General features: G+C 37.0%; 1 protein-coding gene across 3 annotated transcripts in view; it reads left to right on the top strand.

The window, feature by feature from the left end:
- Positions 1–14,518, top strand: part of CWF19L2 (CWF19 like cell cycle control factor 2) — an 80,061-nt gene that overhangs the window by 9,455 nt on the left and 56,088 nt on the right. Inside the window, exons 2-8 of one of the 3 annotated variants that reach the window (XM_051608815.1) lie at positions 3,896–4,006; positions 4,684–4,803; positions 6,039–6,146; positions 7,371–7,490; positions 9,431–9,524; positions 10,655–10,770; positions 12,894–13,612. In XM_051608815.1, the coding sequence (XP_051464775.1) occupies positions 3,896–4,006; positions 4,684–4,803; positions 6,039–6,146; positions 7,371–7,490; positions 9,431–9,524; positions 10,655–10,770; positions 12,894–13,612 (1,388 nt within the window). Of the gene's footprint in view, positions 1–3,895; positions 4,007–4,683; positions 4,804–6,026; positions 6,147–7,370; positions 7,491–9,189; positions 9,300–9,430; positions 9,525–10,654; positions 10,771–12,893; positions 13,613–14,518 lie in introns of those variants that run through there. The other 2 variants (XM_051608823.1, XM_051608826.1) reach the window with 2 other exon arrangements.

Raw genomic sequence — 14,518 nt, 5'->3', positions numbered from 1 at the left:
GGAATGTGGTGGAACATTCCCTGAAGGCACCAGGAGGGGTGAACTTGGCCACTGGACTTGGATTTTGTGGCCAGAGGATTTGCTGCCAGTGGACTCTGATTGCACCCCTTGCCTCTGCGAATCACATATGGAAGAATCATTTCAAAAATCTACATTCAGCACAAAACTTTTCACGAGTTTCACTCACACCGCAAAAAAAAGCCCCACATCAAAATAAAGATAGCAGCATGATACCACACAGGAAAGAATAATTTACACACAATCCACCCCTCATCCATTTACCACAATTTTAACAACAACAATTCCCCATAATCATACTTTAGTCCATGTTTTGCCCATTACCTCTCCTTATTTATATCCTAGTCTCTGTCCCTTCGTTGTTGCCAATAATGTCATGGTTCCTTGTCTCTCTTCTGGCTGGCTCACCATTAATGTCGTGGTTTGGGCCCAACACAACAAAGAACCAGCCACATGGCCACTCACTCAACTCCCCCCCTAGGAAACAGTCTCTGTTTATTGTGCAGCCTAGACCTTAGCCACTGACAGTGTCTTTGATCTTTTCTGCTTCTTCCTCAGGTGAAATGTTGTAATTTTTACAGCTTTTGGTGTTTGTGTGTGCAGTGTATTACAGGCTGTTTGGAGCAAGTTTTATTCCTCATTTAACTCATTTATTGTTCTTGTAGCATCCTGCCAACAGACCTCAGAGAGTTCTGCCAGTTTTATAGTTCACCTTGTGCTTACTGCAAAGAGACTATGAGCAACTTTATTACAGAGTTGCAGAAGTATGTAATGTAGCACGGTGCTTGCCCTTCATGACAGGTTGTTGCTTGTCCTCTGCTTTTGCGTGGCATTACCTTTGTATAATTAATGCATTACTTTGAAACAGAGGTTTTTAAGGGATTGTAGCATCCTATACTTAAGGAGGAAGAAAAAAAATATTGCAGTGGTGACGTAAAGTATGTCTAACATAAGTACTCATCTGTAAAGGGGAAAGGATAGATTGTTGAATATTTTTGTGCTGTCATAAAGTATAAATGAACCCTACTGTGAATCAAATGCTTGAACTCCTGTGAGTTGAGAGATGTGAAACTATTAGAAACTACTGTTCTTCATAGCATAGAATGATGAGGACCTAATTATAAGATGTAGAAAGCAAATTAAAAGTAGATGCTAGTAAGCCCTGCGTAATTGTAAAAGAGAAGTAGAATAGAAACATAAGGTTTGAAGCTAATAAAATAGTGTAAAAAGATATTCCTCCTCACTTGAAATAACTGGGTATGCATGTGAGGGGAAACTATTCACCAGCAATAAAAATGAATATTGTAATTTGGTGGTAGAGGATGCTAGACAGTTTTTAGAGTTAGAAAGGGTCAGAGGGTATTTCTGCTAACCTTACTGTCTCGTGTTAAAATAATAATTTAGGTGAAAATACAACTTATTTAATATTTTTCAAATTTATAGGCAGATTTTTTTGTTTTTATTTTACAATAGGGTGTTGTTAAGTATCTTCAATGTTTTCTATCTTTGTCTAAGAATAAATGAACTTTCACCTGACACTTGTGTCTGTCTCTTTTTAAGACTCTGACAGTATTGCCACTACAGATTCATCTTGCCCAGTCCTGTTCCGTTTAGTATCCAGGAGACAACAGTCTGCAGCTTGATGATGATTTTTAGTCATTCTGTGCTCTGAATATGTATTTGTATACTTCAGCCAGAATGATGATCTGCCTCTCTTATTAGGATTTTGTATCACAATTACTTAAATACTTGCTTGTATGTTTTCTAATAAAAAGCATAAAAGCTCCTCTTGTGCCTTATTTATAATGTTAACTTCATTTTATGCAATATATATTTGTAATTTTGGTACCATGAAGGATATGGTAGTTTTGTTTAAAATATACCTGTAATTATAGAGAAGGGTAAGATGCTAAATCTTCCTAGACAGGCAAAGAGCATATTAAATGTAGATATGGACAAACTAGTCTTGATTTGCCTTTATTTGAGGTATTTATACATTTATATGCGCAAGAGCTGCTGAAGGGATGGAAGGGAACTGTTGCCTCCAGCTGTAGGTCTTTCTAAACCAAAAGTGAAAAGGAGTATGCAGAAATTCTGTTTCCTAAATTAATCTTGGCAACATGTTTCATGTTTACTTGTGGAGCAAACAAGTTTGCAGTCTGTTTTTGTTGTGGTTTTCCTGTCTAGAACTATATTCAAGTTCCCTTTGCTGCTGTTTCATCTCTGTCCTGTTACAAGCTCAAGGTTTGTGTGTGTCTTACAGACATTTTGTGAGTAGCATAACTATATGATGCTTAACAGCTATTTTACTTTCACTGAATTGTAGTCCTGCTTATTCTTTTGTTTATTTATAAATAGAAAAACTTCTGATATGGAATAAACGTCTCAAAGTGCTCTTAACTCTTTCTTTCTTTATCCCTGCTTTTTGAATTTTAAGATTCACCCTTGTAGACTGTCAGCTGCATTCTAGCCCAAGCTGACTTAAATTATTTTTTTCTTTGTTTTGCTTTGCCAAGTTCTTCCTTTTAAAATCAAGAAGTCCAGAAAGCAGCCTTGCTTTGCTTGCATTTAAGTGCATTAGAAAGTTTATCACCTTCTAGAGCCTCTAAAAAAGTAGACAATGAAGATTTAAAAGGATGGGTGCTAATACATATTATTTTAATTTTTTTTTTTGTTGGTTTTTGGGCCACTTTCAGTATTGCTAATGACAATGTTAAAAAATCCAACAGCACTCCTATGTTATGAGTTAGCTTTTTTTTTTTTTTTAAATAAGCTTCTAATCTTATATTTTAGCATGTATTTCTGTTCATCCAACCCTTATGATATACTTTGTCATTCTCCTGCAAGTCTCATTTTCTGTTGGTACAAAAGCTGCAAATTTCCTCCTTGGCTGTGTCAAAACCCAGAAAATGGCCATGGTAGGGAGGTTACTGACTGGAGCAATGCACAGGCTTGTAGCTAGAGTTTGATACAGAGAATTAATAGCTGACCAGGAGGAAAGATTTCAAATGATTGTCTAATCTCCTAAGTTGTGGGTTTTTTTGGTGGTTTTTGTGTGTGTGTGTGGTTTTTTTCTTAATGTTTTTTGTTAAATGTTGTTATTTTTTTAAACTTGTATACAGTCTCCTGGCCTATGATTGAAAGCACTTTCTGGTAAAACTTGGTGTTCCAGGAGGAAAACCAAACTCCACCTTTGTTTTTTGCTTTGACTTTAGTTATTTAAAAAAACAACAAGCCACAAACAAAAAACCAAAAGCAAGCTCAAACTCACAAGTTTTATCTCACACAAAATTAGAGTTGTAATAATGTAAAGTAATTCCTTCCTATTAATCAGATGTGGTGAAATACCACACTTTGGGATAAAGAGTTTTCTAATGGCAAGTTATATTTATGTAAACTTGTTTGTGCAAGTTACGTTTCTGCTGAAAGAAGTAGGATTTTTTGAAATACAAAATCACAAGTCCACTATATGGTATCGTGTCACATATATACCATTCATGAAGGTTGTAAGAACAGAAGACTTCTCAGAATGAAGAACATAAGTTGGATGTCTTTGTGTCACTCTTGCTTAGGTTGATAGGATGAAATCAGTGCTAGAGGAGCTGCAAAGCTGTAGCTTGAGAAAGGAGTGTGCATTACTTGTTTTAGCTGAATTTTCCCTTTAACATGTAGTCCAAAAGTATTTTTATTGCAGTCCCCTAAAAGGAAAAGTTCTCAAGCACAGTTCTTATCGTTGAGTATGGTTGTGTCAAGAGTGGCTTACAATGTGTGTCTTGAGTAAATACTAATGAATTCCACCTGGTTATTTGAGGGGTTGGACTAGATGATCTTTCGAGGTCCCTTCCAACCCCTATGATTCTATGATTTCTCTTCTTAGGCCAAAATTAGTTATGAAAAGGAGCAGAGACAGAAGCTGCTGAAGCATCTACGAGGTGAAGATACGTGGATGCTTGATGATGTGAATGAACGTGTGGAACAACTGGAAAAGGTGATGGAACTGTAAATTATTGAATTGTGTTGTTAGCTTTACAGCATGTTTGTATGAACAGGAGACTTTGAGGGATTTAAGATGATCTTTAAAAACCTCCCAATTTCTGAATTCTTTATGCTTTGATATTAGCTTTTTAAAGTGGAAATAATATTTTACTCACAAAGAGGAAAAGTTCCTGTAATTCAGTTCCAAATGTGGAAGCACAGGCACTGGCAGATAAGATCAGTCCCACGGGAATAAATCTGGGGGATCCAAGGCTTTGTAGCAGTCCTGTTTGTGGTCATTCACAGAAGCCTTAATGGAACCTCTGAATATTGCATTCTTCTAGTGTAGAAATATGTGCAGATATTTCAAGAAAGGACAGATGTGTATTGGTGATGCAGTGATTCCTTAGGAAATAGATTTGACCAAAATAAATATAGTGTAGAAGATATTCTATGTGTAATTATAGTGCCTTAGTTCTGGAGAAAAAGAAGGAGGGAAGAAAAGTTGATTATGCAGCTGAAGCGTATGCTCAATAGAAGAGGGAGAGAGAGTAGTAGAGGTAAAATGTAGCCATATTCAGTTATGTTTGTTTACCTTCTTCAGTGTGGTTTGGTATGTAGATTTTGATTGTTTTTCTTGTATGTGGATGGTTTGGTTACCTGATCTTATTTACAAACATGTACCTGTAGGAGCATTCTGTTCAGAAAAAAAAGAAAAAGGACAAGCATTCAAAAAAAGCTAAGAAAGAAAAGAAGAAAAATAAAAAACAAAAATCTGAGAAGAAAGATGACTTACTTGATAGTTCTTCGGTAAGTAAAAAACTTTAAAATGCTTCAAATTATATTTTGAAAACCTACACAATTTTATTCTAAGGGATTTATAGTTTTTCAGCAAAGAGAAATTGAAGAAAAAGAATCATTTTAGGATAGAGTGGAAAAATTAATAGGTTCCCTGTAGCCAGTGGTAGATGGAGGAATGATGTGTCTAAAATTGTAAATACTTGACTGATTTTAGGCACAAGTTGCTGCTGCCTTTTTCTATAGGTATTCAACCATGGGACCTCCCAACAACATGGGAGTTGTACCTGAGCCTGAAGGAATTCTCAGATTTGTGCATTTGATTCTGTAAGCAGGTACCTTCACATGGAGGGGCACTCTGGCAGAGCAGTACAGATACTGAATTAGAAATCTGCTGCTTTCTGGCCGCATGGTGTAAAATGTCCTCCCAGTATTTTGGTGCAAATCAGGTAGTACTGTCATTTATTTTTTTTTTTTCTTTTCAGAGACTCTTTTATTGAGTGAAGGAGCATGCAATGTAATGAGGTTTATTTTCCAGGGACTGATACAGAAAATGAACTATGTTTTCGAGTGTGGGAAGTAACCTAAGCCATAATTGTCCCACATTTCCCATGAGAGTCATGAAAAACCCTCGGATAACATCAGTGAGCCCCAGGATACAGCAGAGTCCTGGCTCATGTCTTCGATCTAAAGTCTATTATTCCCATGAGAGATTAATGTGAATAAGTGAACTCTGTTCAATGGAGTCCTGTTTGCTTCAAGTGTAACATCTCAGTACACTTATTTGCAACTGCAAGTGTAGGAAGTTGGATATGGAAACAGGAGATTACATGTACTGTTACTGATTTTTTTAAATGTAAAATGTACTTAGTAATGAATTTAGATTTTGTTTTTGTTTTTTTTTTTGTAATTCCATAAAAATATTTGGTTTTGGTTTTATTCTGATAGTTTTAAATGTAGTGGTGTTATGCTGATCAACTGCCAGTATGAACTAGTGTTACATACTGTAATGTGCTCATGAAGTACTGTGGAATGTTTTGATCATGAAGAACCAATCTCTTAGGGGACTGTCAATATCCTATTTTTATTATCAGTACTTTAAAATAATAAAAGATATTATATTACTAATACTTAGTAATCTGCATTAAATTTTATTATCAATATACTTGGTAATTATTGCATTCTGTCAACAGACATTAGTATGTTAAGGTGTTATTATTATTCTTTACATTAAGCTCTGTTTTTAGGATTCTTCAGTTGAATGGGTTGAGGCAAATGTGTCACAGTCAGATAACACAGATAAGGCTTGGAAGGTCAACAAGCAATCAGATGCTGTGAAAGAGCCCTCCCTGCAGGTAAGCTGTCTGAGAACTACTGCAGGAGTAAATGAAGCATGTCCAAATGTGAAACGTGCTTAGGTTTCTTGACGACTCTTTTGCAATGTGTTGAACAAAACCTATTTTACAGACAAATGCCTTTGCATAGCTGGGTAAATCTTACATTTCATTCATCAGAAGACTTTTCTACCTAATAGTTGCCTAGTATTTAACAAGACTGCTATACTTAAAGCTGCCTAGCACCAGTTCCTTTCACCATGTTTTGCAGCTCTAGCAACTTAGCCTGATTTTCTTGAAGAAGTCAACTTAAAGATCTTGACTAGAGGTGTTATTTTTTCTGCCTAATTCATTTAGCCGTTCTACAGTTGAACGGGTTTTTGCTTCTGTGGTGCTTAAACAGATAAAAGAAAGGAAGGTGTAGAACTATTCAGCCACAATATCTGTGGAATCAGTGCTACTTATCTTCCTAGGTGGATACTCTGCTTGGTAAGCAGTGTTTATTCTGGAACATTGAGTCATTCTGAAATGAACTGCTGTGATTTTAGTTATGTGAAGTCATGATTTTTTTATTTAGAATCTTATTTCACTCCTGATAAAAGTCCCTGTTTCTCATTCTGAATTTGTGCATCTTGTTAAGAGAAATAAAAAGGATCTCTGAATCATAGCTATCTTATTGGAAAAGTATGAAGTAATGAAATACAAGTCCTGCTTTTCTTGAGAGAGTAGTCCTTGCTTTTAAAATATAGTCCTCATTTTTAAAATGTCCTTGGTCTGGCTTAGGTTTTGTAAATGCAGTTTTCTTCCTGATACTGTGGGTACAGTTGGCAGAATTTAGATTTGTAACTGTTTCATTGCAGATTTTGTATTCACTAGAAGAGATGTAAGAGGCTATGAAATCAGAAATGGCAATATGAAAATAAATTGATCTAGATGCACAGTGTTCATAGTAATAAGCAAATAATAAGCAGTCTATACACTGTTTGTTTACATAGTGTCTTAAATAGAACATGAAGATGTATTTCAAATTATAAAAAGATGTTTTTGAAATTTGAGTAAGGAAATATTAAAAAACCTAAAGTTTGGGATTCTTAAAATCATATTTGCTTTTTACTGAATGTGTGTTCATAAACCCAATACTGTTTATTGTAAGGAACATTTGTCAGTAGTTGCACTGGTTTGATTTGTACCTAACCTGTGTTTTTGTTGGAAATACGAACACTGATTCTTTCTTTTATCTTAAAGAGAGAAGAATGGATGAATTTAGACTTCATGTCATTGAAAACCACATCAGCAGCTGCTGTCAGAGGTGAAAGAGACAAAGAAAAAGTATTGGAACGACAGAAAGCTCAAGAACTTGAGCAGGTAGGAGGAATTAATATGCCAGCTTTTTTTTCCTGCATATTACTAAACTTTGTGTGATGAATGAACTAGTTAATTGGTTCCAATATGTAAATCTTTCTCTAGTTTTTAAACTAATGCCAGGTGTGGTGTGAGATAGTGATGTTTGATTAGTTATTTGTCCTGTTTGAGGCTGGAAGGGTTCATACAGCAGGCTTATCTTGTGCAGAAAAACCTTTATACTCTCTTCTAGGTAAGGAGAAAGCCAGTTTTGCTGGTACTAAGTTCTGTAATATTTGAAATGCTTCTGAGATGCTTGGTAACAGTGACAGGCTGTTGGTCTGTCTGCCTTCCCTGAGGTACGTGTGAAAGGAGCACCACTACTGAGTGTGATAAAAGCTTACCTAAGTTTCTGTGTTAAAGCATAGGGTGCTGAGGCTTTTTATTTTCCTGAAGAAATAATTCAGAGGAGTTGCTCTGCTTTTCATGCTATACTTGTGCATAAACGCATAGATGGATCAGGGTCCAGCTGTGGAAGGGGTTGCTGTCATTAAATTAGTTCTGTTTATGTACAGTTGCTGGCTACTTCATTTGTTCATTCAGCTCCTTAAATGCAGTGTAGCCTGATCTGAAAACAGTTGCTGATCACTGTGTAATATTTACTTGTCTGCACATCTCCCACTAGGCCATTAACCTGGAGTGCTGTTCTGGTGTAGTATGCAGCACTTTGGTTATTGTCTTTTGAGCAGGGATTAATCTTTTTGTTTTTTCCCCACATAACATTTTTTCTGAACTGTTGAAGGACCATTTAATGAGAACATCCGAAGTCACCAGAATGTCAGCATCTATTACGTGTTTAATAACAATTTATATGTATGTCCTGGAAGGTCATAAGTTTTATAGACTCTTCCACTCAACCACTTGCTCTCTGTGAAGGTTTATAATTTTGTGTTTTCTACACCAGAATGTCTGTCCTTTCTTGTACACATTGTTTTACGATCAAACAAATGCATACAGCATGCTGCTGGTGGTGATGAGTTAATGATATGAGACAGAAGAATTCAAAATTTTGTCAGTGCTGGAATGCCTACTCAATGATTTTCTCCACTGGACTACCAGAGAAGTCAGTTGACAAAATAATAGTAGCGATCTAGTTTGAGAGTGAAAAGCAGTAACTCAATGTAAAAATAAGAGCCCTCATAACAGCACTGCTTTAGATACAAGTGTGTATTGCTGCTGCACTGGCAGTGAATCACAGAATTGTCATGGTTAGAAAGGACCTCTAAGATCACAGGCTCCAACCATCAACACAAAAAAACCCCACAAGCTCGTCCACTAGAGCATACCCTGAAGTGCCACATCTACACTTTTCTTGAATGCTTCCAGGGATGGTGACTCAACCACCTCCCTGGGCAGGCTGTTCCAGTGCCTGACCACTCTTCCAGTATAGAAATTATTCCTAATTTCCAATCTAAACCCGCTCTGCTGCAACTTCAGGCCATTTCTTCTGGTCCTGTTGTTACTCACCTGGCAGAAGGAGGCAAACACCCACCTTCCAACAGCCTACTTTCAGGTAGTTGTAGAAGTCAATGCAGTGTCCCCTCAGCCTCCTTTTCTCCAAACTAAACATCCCCAGTTCTCTCAGCTACTCTTCATATGACTTGTTCTATAGGCCCTTCACCAGCTTGGTAGCTCTCTGGACACTCTCCAGCACCTCAGTGCCCTTCCTGTAGTGAGGGGCCCAGAACTGAACACAGGCAAACAGTAATACTGCTTCTGTGCCACGTGTGTGCCAGCTAAGCACGTTTGAGAGCTTTGACTTGGAATGGCAAGGTATGTTATTTCGAGATGTCTTTTAGATAGCATAGGTTATAAGTAAGCTGTTCCCACAAAAGAATAATAAAATTTGTCAAATATTCCAGAAAATACAAGCTATACACACATTACAATTATTTCTGTTATAGGCCATGCTGTCTGAGAGAGAACTCAATCCCTTTTGGAAAGATGGTGGTACAGGTTTGCCACCAGAGAAGGATGAAGCAACTTCAGTTAAGAAAGGTAACGTCAACTTTTAGTAATAATCTTAATTTTCTGTCTTCAGTGTGTGGTCTCTGTGTTGCTAACAAGTTACTGCTGATGTTGATTTAAAGTGATTATGAATAACATGTAATAAAATAAAATTTGGGTGAAAATTTTATTGTGAATATTGGGATATCATAGTATCTTGTTTTGCAGAATTTCTCTTCACTGGTTTTTAATCCTGAGTTGTTTGATCTTCAATATCTTTAAAGAAATTCTCCATTTTGAGAGTAAAAGGAAGGCATGATTTAATCAAGACAAGATAAATTATTGTCATCTCATTTGGTTCCTTTCATGCCATTACACACATTATAGTTTTAAATTATTCAGCCACAGAAGTCTGAGTCACATTTAAATGAAGTATATTACAGATGCAGTTTGTGAATAAATATTTCTGTAACCTTTTCACTTCTGTCTTTACCCTAGGGTTATCCTGCCTATTTTCAGCATGAGCAGTTAGGAAAGCATTTTTCACAGTGTAATGAAATATTTATTATGTGAGAAGGGTTCCTGTATTCTGTCAACAGGGAATAGTAGGGCCCCTGACTTTTATTTGGGAACCTTTCCCTGTGAACAGTCTGTCCTGCACACCACTAGCCTCATGCCCACTTTTAGGAGTCACAGAGATCAGCGACCTGTAAGAGGAGACAGGCATCAGTGAGTATGTGTCCTGAATGCTAAGACCTATGCAAGCTTCTCAAATGGAAAGCAGTGGGTTACTCATGAATTTTCTGAGAAGGGGAATACTCTTTGTTTTATATGCAAGGGGTGTGCCAAAGAACAGACTTAAAAAGTGAAGACTATAAGAAGATTCATGAATTTAACAAAACCCTCCACAACTTCTCATATGCCATTCCTGTCTTGGAAAACTGCTTGTTGTGTTCTGTGGTAAAATGGAGAAGCTTAAATTAAATCAGTGGTATTACTGAGATATATCCAGCATTAACTTATAAAAACATGTATTATTATATTATTTCTGTTTTTCTTTTGCATTCCTTCCATTTTTACATTAAATTTAGGTGAAAGCTTAACACCACGTACAGAGTAAAGTTAAATAGGAATAACTACTGTGATATAAAACTACGAATTCCCCTTGTTTTCTACTTTAGTTACTGTGGTAGAAGATGCTGGATTAAGTTGGTTACGAAAATCATACCAAAGGATGAAGGAGCAGGCTGAGAGAGAAAAACGAAACATTGAGGAAATTGTAGCTGAGAGATATGGGGTAAGGATCTTCAGTTTAATATTTTTCATACTAAGAGGTGCTTGGAAAAGGTTACTTTTATGTTAATACACAAATACTTAGTGTCTAATGTAAGACTAAGGGAAGAAGCAGGAAGAAACAGCCTCTGAAGCTTTTCTCAAGTGATGAAGAGTTTAAAGCTACCCAGCCTTTTATACCTTTTTTGTTAAACATTTTTTTAATATATGGGATCCTGTAGCAAATTTAAACACTTTTCTGCATCAGGAGGTTAAAATTATTCCAGTTACAAACTACCTGATGGCTTCCAAAATTATGATGTATACTAGTAAATATATTTTGTTCTTCTCCATGTAGCAGATAATAATACATGTTGTGGATAATAATAAGGCTAGCATAATTTAGTGAGCTGTGTCAAATTTTACCAAATATGAATCTTCTGGCTACTTGTGATCTGCTCAGTGCAGACACATTGAGAAAAGTGCTTGCTTCTGAGGGGTTTAAAAATCTTCAAAGTTTATTTTTAACAAAAGAGTACCATAACAGTAGTTACTTTTTAAGCCTGCCCTCTCTACATGCTATATTATTGTCTTTAAAATCATTGGTCAAAGGTGTAGGGTGTTAAATCTTGGCCACAGTTACACTGTCTTTTCCAAGATTTCCTCAACCAGACAAATATTTGAGTTTCTTGTGGTTTTTTTGCTTAGATTTGTTTGGTTTTGGAAATCTTGGATAAAACAGTATGACTCTGTGGTAAGACCTCACCTGGAGTACTATGTCCAGCTCTGGAGACCCCAACACAAGAAGGATTTGGACCTGTTGGAACACATCTAGAGAAGGGCCACGGAAATGATCAGAGGGCTGGAGCACTTCCTGTGAAGACAGGCTGAGGGAGTTGGGGTTGTTCAGCCTGGAGAGGAGAAGACCCTGAGGGGACCTTATAGTGATCTTCCAGTACCTGAAAGGGGCCTTATAAGAAGGCTGGGAAAGACCTGTTCACAAGAGCATGTAATGATAGGACAAGGGGTAATGGTTTTAAGTTAGAAAAGAGTAGGTTTATCTTGGACATTATGAAAAAGTTCTTTACTGTGAGGGTGGTGGATCACTGAAACAGGTTGCGTAGGGAGGTGGTGGAAGCCCCATCCCTGGAGACATGCAAGGTCAGACTTGATGGGGCTCAAGCAATCTGGTCTGGTGTGAGATGTCCCTGCTTATTGTAGGGGGGTTGGACTAGATGACTGTTAGAGGTCCATTCCAACCCAAAGCATTCTGTGATTCTATGACTTGATACTGTTGTCTTTGAACTGAATTGTAGTAACTCCTGAGTGATGAAACTAACATGGTCAGCACTGGTAGAAATTACTCAGTGCCAGGGATTGTAAAGAATACTATTTTTAAGAATCTTTCTCAAGAAACTCGAGTTCAACCACTCTGGCTGCTGAAGTAGAGAATAGTGATTGAAATGAGATCCTTGCCTGATTTGTTTCAGTATGTTGTGTTTTTTTTAAAAAACAAAAATACAAACAACAAAAAAAGTCATCAGTGGCTTTTAATTCAGCTGAAAAGAGGGAAGAGGAATGGGCCACATTTTGCATAATTGCCTAATGGTTAGAGTATTAGTCCAGAAAGCCAGAGACAGGAGTTCAAAAGGTGTTTCAAGCTAAATATTTTGAACCCACTCTGCTGTGTTTTTAAGAGTATAATTAGACTGTAAAATGGCTTAGTGGGAATGTCCATTGGTTCTACAGAAACTGAGCATCTAGTAAGCATTAGTGCAAAGTTCATGAGTAAGATGGAGGAAGCTTTTCTCCCTAGCTCAAGCCCCCCATGTCTGGGTTGAGAGGAGGAGACCGTTCTAAGGCTCTGGTCCCGGTTCCCAGGCGTGCTTTAGCACTTCAGAGCCATGGAATGAAAGTTAAAAGTAGTCCAAGAGACAGCATCAAAAAGCCTTCCCAACAGAACATCTTAAACACAAAACTCGTAAGTTTCCTTTTTTTGCACTCGTCTTCCTTTCCACTTTATGGCTTGCCCCTTAGCACAGTGACTGATTTTCAGAGGATGGTGCCTTTCTTGTGATACTTTGTAGGGAGATTCAGAATACCTTTTGATCTTAAGAGCAGTATAACTTTTTTTATTCTTTCTTACAGTCAATGGAAGCGTTTCAGTCACGATTAGAAGAAGCTGAAAAATCTGCACCCAGAAAAGAAAATTATTATAGAAGTGAAAGATGGAAGAAAACTGACTATTCAGAAAGTGAGAAAGAGAAGAAAGGACGGTATATAAAAAAGGAGACACGAGATGAAGGTGATGGGAACAGGAACAAGTTTGGGAATTATACTAGGGAGAACTATGGCAAGGAATGGACACAAGAAGACAAAGGTTACAAAAAAGGTATGTCAAGAGAAGACCGAGAATGGGGACACAATAGCACGGACTCTGTATCCAGAGGCTTCAGCTCCAAAGCAGAAAAGCACTCTGATGAAAAACGAAGTCAGGAAAGGAGCTCATTGCTAAGCAACATGAAACACAAATTTCTGAAGCCCTCTGAAGATGACTTACCATCTTGCAGTGCACCTAAAGACTACAAGTCACAGCAGTCCTCTTCCAAACTGCCGGATCCTAGCTCTTTGAGCAGCCGTTTCCGAAAACCTAGTGAGGATACTGCACTATGGAATGAAACACACAGAGAAGATAAAAGTGAGAAATTAATGTCTGATAAAAAATCATCAGGTACTAGGGAACAAATTGATGGCAATAGCTGGGAAAAAACTCCAGGAGATGAAAAAGAGAAGTTGCAACATGAGTACCCAAGCAGTATCCCTGAGAAGAAACAAATCTTATCTGACAGTAAAACATCATGTTCTAGGTATTTTACAGACATCTTTTATTTGCTGTATTTTTCATAGCAAAATATGCTGGAAACGCTATCTTCTTTGTAACAGTATTAAATCTGATAATATCAGATCTCTTTAGTTAGGAGGAGGCAGACCACTGCAGATGTAGTGAGCACCGCTACTTGTCCTGTCTTCTCAGGATATTTGAGAATCGCTGATGATAGATTATTTTCTCTTTCTTTCTAAGGTTAGTTCACACTGCAGTAAAATTTGCCTCTTAGGCAAAAAAGTCCAAACCCCTGCAAAACAGTATCTTTACTGTTGTTGAATTTATATACAATATCTTGAAACAAACTTGAAATGTTAGAAAATGCTGAAATAATTAATACTTCAAGAATAGGTCTGCCACCTATAAGATGAACTCATGCTAAAGTACTAGCACATGAAAAATAGTAGAAGGTATTGATTAGAAAGGTTCGTTTTCTGTGGAAAAGATCAATAGGAGTGGGAAGGGAAATGCAAACTAATATGCTGTAGGAATTTCCGTTGACTTGCTTTAGTGAGGACAGTGGAGAGTGGTAAGGAGAGGTGGTCAGATAATAACTTGATCTTTTGCTCTACTCCAGGCCACCTGTTCTCCAGTATTACCAGCTTGGCTGGTTCTTCCAGTGATAGGAATTATTTGGTTATTACTGTGCATTCTTTCCTTCATATCTTCCTGGTAGTAGATACACAGGTTCAAAAGTCTTTTAGGCTCAGGATGGTATTATTTAATTGCTTGGGAAAGCTGGACAAGTAAATATTCTTGGTCAAAGCATGTAACAAGGATAATCTGATTTAATTAGAAACAGCATTTGATGAAATATTCTGTGTAATTCCTTCTTTCTTATGTTTATGTATATAACCCTTCTTATAGCAGGGTTATGAATTTACTTTTA

This window comes from Apus apus, chromosome 1 (assembly GCF_020740795.1).
Source record: "Apus apus isolate bApuApu2 chromosome 1, bApuApu2.pri.cur, whole genome shotgun sequence".
NCBI classification, from domain to species: Eukaryota; Metazoa; Chordata; class Aves; order Apodiformes; family Apodidae; genus Apus; species Apus apus.
This window is presented reverse-complemented; position numbering and strand designations above follow the sequence as displayed.